Below are 12,459 nucleotides of genomic sequence, written 5' to 3'. Positions count from 1 at the left end.
TGCTCTTTATTCGCGACGTCCTTTCACAAGTTTTCGCGCGTTACGCGATTATTTCTCTATTCACCGGCTTTTCCCGAGTTCGGGAAGGAGGTGCCCTGGGCTCTATATACCTTTTGTATCGCGAGCGCGAATATGCCCGGGATGTATTACGCTACGGGGATTGGGAGGATGAGCGAGGAGCGCTTTAGGTGAGCGCGGGGCACGCAATGAGGGCTATCCTAGTTTTACTGCATATTGAAGCCGTAACCCGCGCATTACCGGAGCCTTTTAGTGCAAGTTCTCCGGAGCGGGAAAGCGAAGCGGCGCGAGATGTATATTTCAACGCACGAGCGAGCACCCGTGCATTCTCGTAGTTTCCGCAGTTTCCTCCTTCTTCCCTTCCTCCACCTCTCCCCGACCGGTAATTCGTTTAATTATCGCGGTAATGCCCCGCGGTGTCAAAGTTTATACCACCCGACCGTTAGTAGTCGACGAGTCGACTTTACTCGCTCGATTCTCTCCGGCTGCCACTTGCCATTATCGCGCGATGTAGATAGAATGGAACGAGAATCCATTCCCCGCGAGATTACGAAATCGTAATTAATCGATGTCACCGAACGAGAGAGAGAGAGAGAGAGAGAGACCCGCGCTTCAAATCTGCTGCGAAAGATTTTACGTGAGCATGAACGACGCGAGACTTTTTTTTCTGTTAAACTTTTATTGCTTTAGTGCGGTTTCTCTTCAATAGAGTGCTTCTTTGCCCAAAATTTGCGGGAATATTTTTATATATTAAGAGAGATTTTTTTAAATAATTTAAGTCTATTAAAAATAAAATGTCAAAGAAGTAAAATAAAGAAGTTTTAGAACTTGATGTTTAGAAGTTGATGTTTGGACATTTATTTTAAGAATTTATAAAGATATGATTTTTTTGTTAGTGATTCGTTATATTCTGAAACGCTTATTTTCTTTCTCTAAAGATTTTGGAGGGAAAAGGAAACGATTTTTATCGTGAAATAGTTTATTTGGATTTATTTATAATTTTCGAAAGAATATCGACGAGTGAGCCGCTAAAGTAGAGAACTCGGGACCATGTATTTTACCGATAGTCGGAAATGATGGGCACCGACGAGATATATTCTTAAAAACCGCGATCTTATAATTGTTAAAGTTATATATATATATATTACCCAGAGAACATTATGACATTTTGATAGATGTGTGAAGTCGCATTTATCTACAATATTATTGTATGGATATGTCGCAAAAATTTCGTGTAATTCTTTCTTTTCTTTGCAAAATCCTTAGAAAATCAACAAAAAACCGGGATATTGTGGAATGAATAAAAATTACCCAATCTTACTAATAATTTTGCAAAATCTTAGGTTCTGTCAGTGAAATCGTAAATTGAAATTTTTATTAATTTACATTTATAAATGTATTATAAATTATGTTTATAAATATAAATATAAAATTACATAAAATTATATTTATATTTATAGATTACATATATTTATATTTATATTATTAATTTGTATTCCACAATATATCCCGATTTTTTATGGATTCTCTAGGAATTTTGTGAAAAACGAATCCCTGCGACAGATATAATATACAAATTCGTTATAAGACAATTTGTCACTTACCGATCCCGATGCGCAACGGGCGGAGTTATTCGGCCACGTAGCTGCGATGATACCTTGAACCTGTAACACAAAAACAAAAGAGTCGAATTAAAGAGGCGCTCAAAATGATCAACGTTTCAAAGAGATAACTCTTACGCGCATCTAAAATTCAAGTCTTTTAATTATATTATATAGTCGGACGTGTTACGGACCATTTACGGAAAACATTATTAGATATGGAGGGCGGCAGTGTGGTCTAGTGGTAGAGCGCCAGACTCGTAATCTGAGGAACCAGGTTCGAGTCCACTAGAGCCATGGAATGTTTTTCCGTAAGCTGCGCCCCTCCGTGCAAGATTGAAGCCCTTGTGCGGAGAAAACTGGGCTCCGTCTTTCAGAAAGAGACGTTAAGCCGTTGGTCCAAAGGGTTAAAGTGAGAGGAGAAGGATAGTATTGGTAGTAGATTGCGAACCCTACGGGGATATGCAATAAATTACGAAAACAAAAATTAACGTGGACATCGGGCATTCTCGTATACGGTCTAATACATGGCTTCGTTTAAGAGACAACGTGTATAATCTTGGATTTATAAGTTTTTGAGATCAGGTAATTTTAGAAGTCACAAAAAGTTCTATTGTAATAAAATAGTATTTTATATGATTGTTTTAATATTGATGAGTTTGTTATAAATTGTTTAGATAGTCGGACGTGTTACGGACCAACTACGAAAAACATTATTAGATATGGAGGGCGACTCGTATACGAGTCTGGCGCTCTACCACTAGACCACACTGCCGCCCTCCGTATCTAATAATGTTTTCCGTAAATGGTCCGTAACACGTCCGACTATCTAAACAATTTATAACAAACTCATCAATATTAAAACAATCATATAAAATACTATTTTATTACAATAGAAGTTTTTGTTACTTCTAAAATTACCTGATCTCGAAAACTTATAAATCCAAGATTATACACGTTGTCTCTTAAACGAAGCCATGTATTAGACCGTATACGAGAATGCCCGATGTCCACGTTAATTTTTGTTTTCGTAATTTATTGCATATCCCCGTAGGGTTCGCAATCTACTACCAATACTATCCTTCTCCTCTCACTTTAACCCTTTGGACCAACGGCTTAAAAGGTCAACCTTTTCTATATATTCTAATGCACTGTTTTCTGCCAGCAATTTTTGAGATTCCCCCTGAAGAAAATTTTGCAGGTCACTGCATATGTGCATGTATATAAGAATATTGTACGTATCTCATACTGGACACTCACTCTATAAAACTCAGCACTTTGTTCTAAAAAAGGCCTTTCAAAAACTTCCTCATATGTTTGACGATCGTCATAACCTTGCCTTGAACAGTTCTCAATTTAGATAAATCAACTGAATCACGGATAGTGAAAGTTGTAGAAGAAGAGTTAATTGAAGTACACATGAAAACCATTGTTGAGGTGTGTTTATTTACGATCTGGGTAGCGATCATGCAACCCTTTCCTTTAGAACGGAAACGTGAAAAGTTTCATGTAACTATCTCTTTCTATTAGTGTTGAATAGAAAGAGATAAACTTTTCACTTTTCACGGTTCCGTCCTAGGGGAAAATATACATGATCGATCCCCTGTATTAATGGACGATTAAACATAAATATATATATCATGTGTTATATATATAATCACATGTTTAGCACATAATATATATCATGTGTTATATACCTTAACATCTCTTGTTTGACAGATGGAAAACGGTGGTGTAGTACAAATGCTCAAAAATCAGAAAACGGAAGATCTTCTTCGTGTGTATAAACTATTTTCGAGAGTATCAGACGGATTGCGCACTGTGTGTGACTGTGTATCTGACTTTCTCAGAAAGCAGGGCCGCGCGTTAGTGCAAGAAGAGTGTGAATCAACCACAAATGCCGTTCTTTACGTCCAAAACTTGTTAGATCTAAAAGATCGCTTTGATCATTTTCTACATCATTCTTTTAATAATGACAAGATTTGTTAACAGATGATAGCAACGGATTTTAAATACTTCCTTAACTTGAATCCTAAAAGCCCGGAATATCTGTCGTTATTTATCGACGACAAATTGAAGAAAGGCGTTGAAGGAATTAGTATTATGTGTATAATTGCATTGTTACATATCGTATGACTTTCGATACATGAATATATTTGGTTTTAGATGACAGAGCAGGAGATTGAAGAGATCCTAGATAAAACTATGGTTTTACTCGGTTTTTTACAAGAAAAGGATGTATTTGAACGGTACTATAAACGACACTTAGCCAAACGATTATTTTTTAATAATATTGACCCCACCCTACGCTTTTTTTGACCGCCGCGCATGCGCGAAGCGCGAAGCCACACAACATGACTGTCCGAATCGCAGAACTGACTGTCTAAAGAGTGCAGGCTGCTTTCGGGACTAATTTTTTAAACAATTTTTTGGCGTATTAATCGCAGGTCAGCCAGGAAGAGCCAGGAGTTCGCAAGCGAAGGGCATTCGCAACTTTCAGATGGCCACGCTCGAGGATAAGTCTATCTGGGAGGATGGAGAGGTACGCGACCCCTTTTTTTTTTATTTACGAGAATATTTAACGTGTCGTCGACCGAGTATTTTCGGGTCGACCGAGAGTTTTCGGTCTTTTTGACACATCTAGTACTTTGTTCTTTTCTTGAATACCGATAACCTCGTACGCTCTCGTGCGATTGTTACTACGTATCTTGTTATCACTTTTTGACAGCCTTTATTGTTGTGCTATTTTTTCTTAGGAAGGTCCAAAGAGCTTTTTTAGAAGTCTCACACTAATGTTTTTTTTTTTTTTAACTTTCCTCAATGTTGTACGGATATGAAAATCGTAATCTTTCTAGTTCGTGATAAAATCTATTTCTAACCTCAAAATCTAACATAAATACAATATGATAATATCTTGAGACTTTGCTCCGTGTAGCAACATTTATATAACCTTTTCTCGCGATTCATTGAATTATAACGGTTAGCTCTTAAATGATTAATTATCGTGATCAATTTTCTTGGTTCATCAAGTCTGCTAAATTTAGGAAGTTTGTTTTCCACAAATGTAATACTACGTTAAAATATTCAATTCCCTTGAATCTTCCTTGTAGTTCTAACCTTTCTCTAGTTCTATTATACATATCTTCTTTAAATAATGTCCTCCGGTCTTTAATAAGCACCTTGATTCTATCTTACTTCTTCCGTTGTTTCCTAAGCTAACGCACCTCGTTTCCTTTCATTCTTACATGACTAGAAATCTATCCTATAATAATTTTTATACTTTTATCTACCTTAGATAAAACATAGCTCCTGCAAAGAGAGGAATATCTTTTCTTTTATTTTATAGATATGTTTATATTGATAGACCAAGGACATTATTACAAAGCGCTTTATAGGTTCTTAGTGAGTTAGTTAAAGTCACAATATTAATCTAATGTTATTTTTTGTGCAAAGCTTAAAATTTTCTCAATCGCCAGTGCATTTGTGATATTACTCAAAATCACAATATAAATATGCCAGAATTCAAAAAAATAAATAAGATTTGTAAAACCAAGACTAAAAATATAGAGCATATAGATGATAGATATTTGTAAGATAAATGTACGTATATTGTTATTGAAAAAGAATTTGCCTCCTCCAGTAGTTTTGCACTAAGTACATGAAATATATTTTTTAAATAACTGTCTTCATTTTCAACTCACTAAAGTATATGAACATATGTATATTTAGTAGTAAATCATTATGTGCATAGTTAATTCTTACATTTTAACGATAAAGAGGAATTTTGTAAATAAAAAAAGGATTACATTGTCTCTAGGAAACATTGGGAGAGGACGTCCTGCGAATGTCCACGGACGAAATCGTATCACGTACGCGACTTTTGGATAACGAAATCAAGATAATGAAGAGCGAGGTGATGCGGATTTCGCACGAGCTTCAGGCGCAGAACGATAAGATCAAGGAGAACACAGAGAAGATCAAAGTGAACAAAACCCTCCCATACCTGGTATCCAATGTCATCGAGCTATTGGACGTCGATCCGCAGGACATGGGGGAAGAAGACGGAGCGGTGGTCGATTTAGATGCGCAAAGGAAGGGCAAATGCGCGGTCATAAAGACGTCGACTCGCCAGACGTATTTTTTGCCTGTGATCGGACTGGTCGACGCCGAATCGCTGAAGCCAGGTGACTTGGTGGGTGTCAACAAAGACAGTTATCTCGTGCTGGAGACTCTGCCGGCCGAATACGATGCCAGAGTCAAAGCTATGGAAGTAGACGAGAGACCTACGGAACAGTACTCCGACATCGGTGGACTAGACAAGCAAATTCAGGAGCTTATCGAGGCCGTTGTGTTGCCTATGACCCACAAAGAGAAGTTCGAGAACCTGGGAATACAGCCCCCTAAGGGCGTTCTGCTCTACGGCCCACCTGGAACCGGAAAGACTCTACTAGCTAGAGCCTGCGCCGCCCAAACAAAATCTACCTTCCTAAAACTGGCTGGCCCGCAACTAGTACAGATGTTCATCGGCGATGGTGCCAAGTTGGTCAGAGACGCGTTTTCGTTGGCCAAGGAGAAGGCTCCGGCGATAATATTCATCGATGAATTAGACGCTATCGGCACAAAACGTTTCGATTCGGAAAAGGCGGGAGACAGGGAGGTACAACGTACGATGTTGGAGCTGTTGAATCAATTGGACGGCTTCAGTTCGACCGCTGACATCAAAGTTATCGCCGCTACGAACAGAGTCGACATCTTGGACCCAGCCCTGTTGCGATCCGGACGCTTGGACAGAAAGATCGAGTTCCCGCATCCCAACGAGGAAGCCAGAGCGCGCATCATGCAAATTCACTCACGTAAAATGAATATGTCGCCTGATGTAAATTTCGAAGAATTATCCAGATCCACGGATGATTTTAACGGAGCACAGTGTAAAGCTGTTTGCGTAGAAGCGGTAAGCATTTAAGTTCAGGATCAATTATAATAATAGCAACTCTTTAACTGAACAATAAATAAAAAATTATTTTTTCTGTCTATATATTCACTAATATATTATTAACATTTACATCATATCGTTTAAAAATTATTATATTGTCCCAGTTAATGATTTGTCCTATTCGATCTTGCTACGTAATTTTGTCAGAATAATGATCAAAATGTGATGTGTTTCAGGGTATGATAGCATTACGACGGAACGCAACAGAAGTTACTCACGAAGATTTGATGGAAGCTATTAATGAGGTCCAAGCGAAAAAGAAAGCAAATCTGAATTATTATGCTTAATACTCCGTGTCGCGTCATTTATTTATTAAGATATCTTTTGTATAATAAATATAGAAATGTCTAACCTTCATACTTTCTTATTTTTCGGCAAATACGATGCACAAAAAAAAACGACTGAATGAATACTTTTCAGTTACATGTATTGAGAAAAAAATTTTTTAATGTCATGTTCACTTTGCTACAAATCTTGCCTTCTATACTAATGTTGTTCAAGTATTATTTCACAAAAATGAACTAACTTAAAAAATGAAATAACTGAAAAAAATAAAATTTCACACTTGAATAGGAATTTTTATTAAATGTTGCAGATATATATATATTTTTATGATGCCGTATCGCGCTACAAAAATAAAATTTTAATGACATATGTTTATTTTATGCAAATTGGTACAAGGTATAGTGATGAATGTAAAATTGTTGCTAGATGACAAGAAGTATATGAAAAAACCAAATTGAAATATTCACACAAAATGTTGATATTTTAGCTTGCACAATAGATGATATCTGAGTTCATGATCTTCCATTTATTAACTAAATGTATATGAAGTCCTTTACATCTAGATAGATTACAAATAGATTTAACGAGAGAGAAATCATTGGAAAGAGTAACTTATATGTTATTTCCAACATTTACAAAATGCTTATCAAATATAAAATAACTTGTCTTGCTTGAAATGACGATACATAATAGAAGATACAATATCATGGTTATTAATCTATAATTCTCATCGCCTTCTGTGACTTCTTTTCCTGATTCTATAAAAATGGAAAAATATGAAATATAAATGTTGATATATGAATCTAAGTACTATATCAATTTAAAGATTCAAATTACTATATTACATAGTAATACATTTACTATTATACTATTATATTTAATATTACATAGTAATACTTACTTCTTTGGTCCTTTTACGAAGCACCAATCGACAGAGATAGCCTGACCTAGGATTTCTGTGCCGTTTAGAGCCTCTTTTGCAGCTTGTGCCTCCTTAAACGTTTCGTATTCCACCAATGCGTAGCCTTTTAGAAATCCCGTTCTTCTGTCCAGATTTAAATGCAGGTTCTTGATCTGGCCAAACTCAGAGAACTTGTCCTGAATATCGTCCTCCTGTGCCTCTTCGTGTACTGAATTTATGAACAAGATCCATCCTTCCACAGCTGAAAGTACATAAAAAATATTAATTATACCGACTGTAACAAATAAAATGGAGAAAAAAAATAAATCTTGTAATTCAATCAAACTGAATTAATGAAGCTACAACAAAGATGTTCTTACATCTCTGAGGGCCAGGCTCATTGTCGTCCTCTTCAACTACATTCATGGACTCATAATGACCAACGTCATCTCTCGTCGACACTAATTCCGCGCCATGGCCTCTGCCTTTCCTCTTCTTCGCCTTCTCCTTAAGACGAGCGATACCCTCTGAAAACATACCAAAATAATCAGAATAATCAGAATTTTTCACACGGTCTACATTGGTTCGATCTTATTGCCATCTGTTTTCATGTTTCTCATCACGAAATCTAACGATTTCAGACGAGATTGACGTTTGCACCGCCAATATTATTCAATAATTGCATGCTACTCCAAAACTGCCAGGGAGAGAGACATGAGGCTTGCTCGTTTTAGCTGAACTTCTCGCACGATTCATCTTTCCTCTTTTTTTCACGTTGGACAGAAAAAGAGAAGAGATAAATTGTGAGAAGTTCAGCTAAAACGGATAGGCCTATGGTGCTCAGCTTGTTAAAGAGACACAAATGTATGAAAACGAGATGAAGAAGTTATCGAAGAACAGTACGAAGTTGAGGTTAGGTTAGAAGCTAAATCAATGCTCGTAAAATAGGGGTACTCAAATAAGTTAAAGTTTAACGGTTTGACAGGTTATGTCGGGTTAAAGTCGGGTAAAAAGTTAATTTTTGAACTTTTAACCCAAAGATTAATGTGATAGATTAATAAGACACTTATATGTTTTGCATAACCTTAAAGAGTAGCGCGCCCAAAGTGTAAAAAATTAATTTTTTACCCGACTTTAACCCGACATAACCTGTCAAACCGTTAAACTCTAACTTATTTGAGTACCCCTAATGTAACGAGAAAACGAGACTTACGATCTCCCTCGTCATCTACCTCAAACTCCTCAGCGTTATCGATGTCCAAAACATCCGCCATGGCTACAGTTGAAGTATTTAAATAACGTGTACGTTTAATCGCTCCGTTTTAAGCTGGCCACACACACTTTTTCGTAACAGTAACAGTAGGATTTTGACCAATCGTGTTACTCGATTCGGGAACGTACGGCATCGAGCAACGCGATTGGTCGAAATCCTACTGTTACTGTTACGAAAAAGTGTGTGTCCGGGGCCTTACGATATCGCGTTTACTACGCGTTGCCGTAGCTTCTTCTTTTTCTTCTTCTTTATTGGCCTATGACCTGTGACCGGCTGTGACCTGTGAGCTATACAGGCTATACAGCTCTAAAATGGCCAGGAGTGCCAGGACGAACCACTCATCAGGCGTGGGATTTTCTCGCGCACGCACATTGAGCAAACGCAGTGATGACCTCACTGACGTATAAGGTATAAGGCTGGGGCTACACTATGCGCGTTTTCGCGAATCGGATTCGCGAAAACGCGCATAGTGTAGCCCCAGCCTAAGGTGGTATAAGGTATCGAAAGGTCCTAAACTGAAAAATATGAAAAATCGTAGGGAGGGAAAAAATCCTGTTAAAGAAACATATATTTAATATTTTATTCTTGATATTTATTTTGTAACGTCTGCAGCCGATTAATCACACGAATACCAACATTTGTTGCAAGATGAGTAAGGAAAACTGCAGAAAACCTTACCAGTATTCTAACAAAAAATAATACATTTAATACATAAAATATAATAATCGTATAAAACCAATATATAATTATATAAATATAATACATAAAAGTACAACACACACATACGAATGTAATTAATAATAAAATAATGACAAATAGTAAACACACTTTCACAAGTGGAGGTGTTCCTATGAGGCTTCTAAAAAAACAAAAATACAATTAATAAATAACTACGCGTACGCGTGTATCCCATACAGCACAAAATGTTTTCAAAAAATATTTCTAAATATTTCTATAAAAATATTGCGAGAAATATTTTAAAATGATTTTAGGAATATTTTAAAATGGTTTAAAAACCTTTTGTGGTAACATTTTTAAGAATATTTTAAGAATTTTTTAAAAATATTTTTAAAAACGTTTTTTTTATCACCCAGACAAAATTTTCTTAAATATTTGAAATGTATTTTTGAAATATTATATGAAATATTCTTAATTAAAGATGTATGTCGCTTATGTCAAAATAAAGGGATAAAGCTGAAATTTACAGAGATTGTGCACTGCTTATATATCCCAAAAACCTGTGTTAAATTTGCGATCGATTGTCCGACCCGTTTCTGAGATATTTATGGTACTTTAAAAGTTACAGAAATTATATATATATATATAGATATACTTCCCATGTAAATATTAAGGTCATATTTCGTCCACGACGTCATATGTCCTTTATATGACGTGTATTTGGCATCCTATTGTGGACGAAAGTATGCCGTCATAAAAGGACATGAATTAGACGTCATTTTAAGACCAAATTTGGTACACGACGACTTTATTTTTATTTTTTGAGTTTTTCTTAATTATTAAAACAGACCCATACAGTATAGAAGCTTGCAAGACGTTGCAGGAACGTTACAAGTTATTGCAATGTAATGTTGTAAAGACAATTGCAACATTTCGTTGAAATATTAGAACAACATTGCAGAAATATTATAAGAATAATTGAAAATATAGTACTATAACTTCCTCCGTGAACATATATGCACACACATACATAAAAAATAGATTTTTTTTAGATTTATGTTTCTTTAAATTTGATTCCTAATTATTTTTTAACTTTGATTCAATTCATTAAATAAATTCTTTATTTTGTCAGGTAGCGTCTTTAGGCGTTATCATGCATGTTGTTAACGTTATTATATTAATATTATATTATGTCAAATATACGAATTTCATATTAATAATTATATTATTGTACATTAATTTTAATTGCGTTATTATTTTTAATATTTACCGGGTATTATCATTACACGATTTTTGAACACTATAAAGATATGTTATGTAGTAGTATAAACAACAAGGAAGCGTCAGAATCAAAGGATCATCACTAGTCTGTTCGATAGTATTGCGGAAAGATTCTACGATAAACAATTAGAACATAATAAACTAACCAAAGATATAACTCAGATTAGAGCTGATAACATGCCAAAACACTTTAAATATGAAGTGCCTTACCAAAAATTAGACATATATAAAAAAGCAATATAGATTAAGTAAGTAACTTAAGATCTTGAATCAAAAGTGTCGCAAATTTTGTATTGCCCACTTAATGTTCATCTGATAAGTAGGTTTTTTCAATGTTTTTCCTACAAAATATATTACAAACGATAGGTATATAATGCAATGAGAATAAAGTATAAAGTACCGGAGATGGACATAAGATAAACTTGTACTTAATTGAAAAAGTAGGTTAAGCTAAATAGGCAGGAACTACAATGTATATAGTAATATAATGTATATATATATATATATGAGTTAACAAATTATCCTTGTTAAAAAAAAAAAAAAGTCTGTTTGATCATCGATGTCAAGCGACGTTAGGTGCGGTACTCGGATGGGTGACCGCGCGGCGTATACACACACGACATATACATAATAAATGTATTTTCTTTTTTTTTTCTAAAATTCTTAATTCACAAAAGCATAACGGCATATACATACCTTTAAATGATTCATATTTATGTCATTTTTAAAGCATTTTTAAAATTATTATAAACATATTTTATTTTTTTAAACAATATTTCTAAAAGATTTTACGAATATTATTGAATATATTTATTTGCAATCTTTTAAAAATATTTTTGAAAATATTTTTCTGACATGATCTGACGGACATAGAAACATTCTAAAAATATTTCTGTAAATTATTTTATAATATTTTAATCTTCCTAAAAAATATTTTAAAAATATTTAAGAAACATTTTGTGCTGTATGGGATGTGTGTCACATATTTGCCTCCAAAAGTATATAAAAGAAATAAATAAAACGGAATACAAATAAACTTTATAATTATCACAAAACTAATAAATAAAATAAAAAATATAGCACTTATGCATATATTTTAGCCCACTATATCACAGATTTGTGTTCTATCACAGATAGTTTTGTGAAACTGAAAAATATGTATGAAAATAATGTAAAGCAAAATAATATAAGAAAAAAAATAAAAATTTCTCTATGTAATAAAAAGAAAGTACTCTTATGCATGCACCTCATCAGCATATACTATATCACAGTTAGACTTATAAATATTGATATATACATATATAAAAAAAATTGTTTATTTTGAAAAAAGAGAAGAACATTGCACTGCATGTACATGCTGTATATCACAAAGTAAAGTAACAAAGAAATAATAATTTGGCAGAGAATGTAAAAATAAAAAGCATAAAAG

General features: G+C 34.5%; 3 protein-coding genes across 3 annotated transcripts in view; 2 read left to right on the top strand and 1 right to left on the bottom strand.

Moving 5' to 3' along the window:
- Positions 1–3,938, top strand: part of LOC112460342 (cullin-3-B-like) — a 124,766-nt gene extending 120,828 nt beyond the window's left edge. Inside the window, exon 4 of the mRNA XM_025024987.1 lies at positions 3,786–3,938. Within this exon, the coding sequence (XP_024880755.1) occupies positions 3,786–3,938 (153 nt within the window). The remainder of the gene's footprint in view (positions 1–3,785) is intronic.
- Positions 3,939–3,998: 60 nt separating this feature from the next.
- LOC112460341 (26S proteasome regulatory subunit 6A-B) lies at positions 3,999–6,969 on the top strand. The gene is made up of 3 exons (XM_025024985.1): positions 3,999–4,161; positions 5,437–6,570; positions 6,789–6,969. Exons 1-3 carry the CDS (start codon positions 4,120–4,122, stop codon positions 6,897–6,899), a joined length of 1,287 nt encoding a protein of 428 aa, XP_024880753.1. The 5' UTR covers positions 3,999–4,119; the 3' UTR covers positions 6,900–6,969.
- Positions 6,970–7,402: 433 nt separating this feature from the next.
- On the bottom strand, positions 7,403–9,148 carry LOC112460339 (RNA-binding protein 8A-like). Its single transcript, XM_025024982.1, has 4 exons — positions 9,012–9,148; positions 8,179–8,325; positions 7,799–8,060; positions 7,403–7,655 (listed from the first exon to the last, which is right to left on the bottom strand). The coding sequence occupies exons 1-4, from the start codon at positions 9,070–9,072 to the stop codon at positions 7,625–7,627; spliced, it is 501 nt and encodes a 166-aa protein (XP_024880750.1). The 5' UTR covers positions 9,073–9,148; the 3' UTR covers positions 7,403–7,624.
- Positions 9,149–12,459: the final 3,311 nt, after the last annotated feature.

The sequence above is a fragment of the Temnothorax curvispinosus genome, unplaced genomic scaffold (assembly GCF_003070985.1).
Source record: "Temnothorax curvispinosus isolate PA1 unplaced genomic scaffold, ASM307098v1 QBEX01010452.1, whole genome shotgun sequence".
NCBI lineage: Eukaryota > Metazoa > Arthropoda > Insecta > Hymenoptera > Formicidae > Temnothorax > Temnothorax curvispinosus.
This window is presented reverse-complemented; position numbering and strand designations above follow the sequence as displayed.

Bases quoted from the DNA above. Each gene is read 5' to 3' on its own strand.
- LOC112460341 (XM_025024985.1), top strand. From the start codon at position 4,120: ATGGCCACGCTCGAGGATAAGTCTATCTGGGAGGATGGAGAG. The intron at 4,162-5,436 runs GTACGCGACCCC...CATTGTCTCTAG, and splicing joins CTATCTGGGAGGATGGAGAG to GAAACATTGGGAGAGGACGT. The intron at 6,571-6,788 runs GTAAGCATTTAA...GATGTGTTTCAG, and splicing joins AAGCTGTTTGCGTAGAAGCG to GGTATGATAGCATTACGACG.
- LOC112460339 (XM_025024982.1), bottom strand. From the start codon at position 9,072: ATGGCGGATGTTTTGGACATCGATAACGCTGAGGAGTTTGAGGTAGAT. The intron at 8,326-9,011 runs GTAAGTCTCGTT...GTATGTTTTCAG, and splicing joins GGTAGATGACGAGGGAGATC to AGGGTATCGCTCGTCTTAAG. The intron at 7,656-7,798 runs GTAAGTATTACT...CCATTTTTATAG, and splicing joins TTCGTAAAAGGACCAAAGAA to AATCAGGAAAAGAAGTCACA.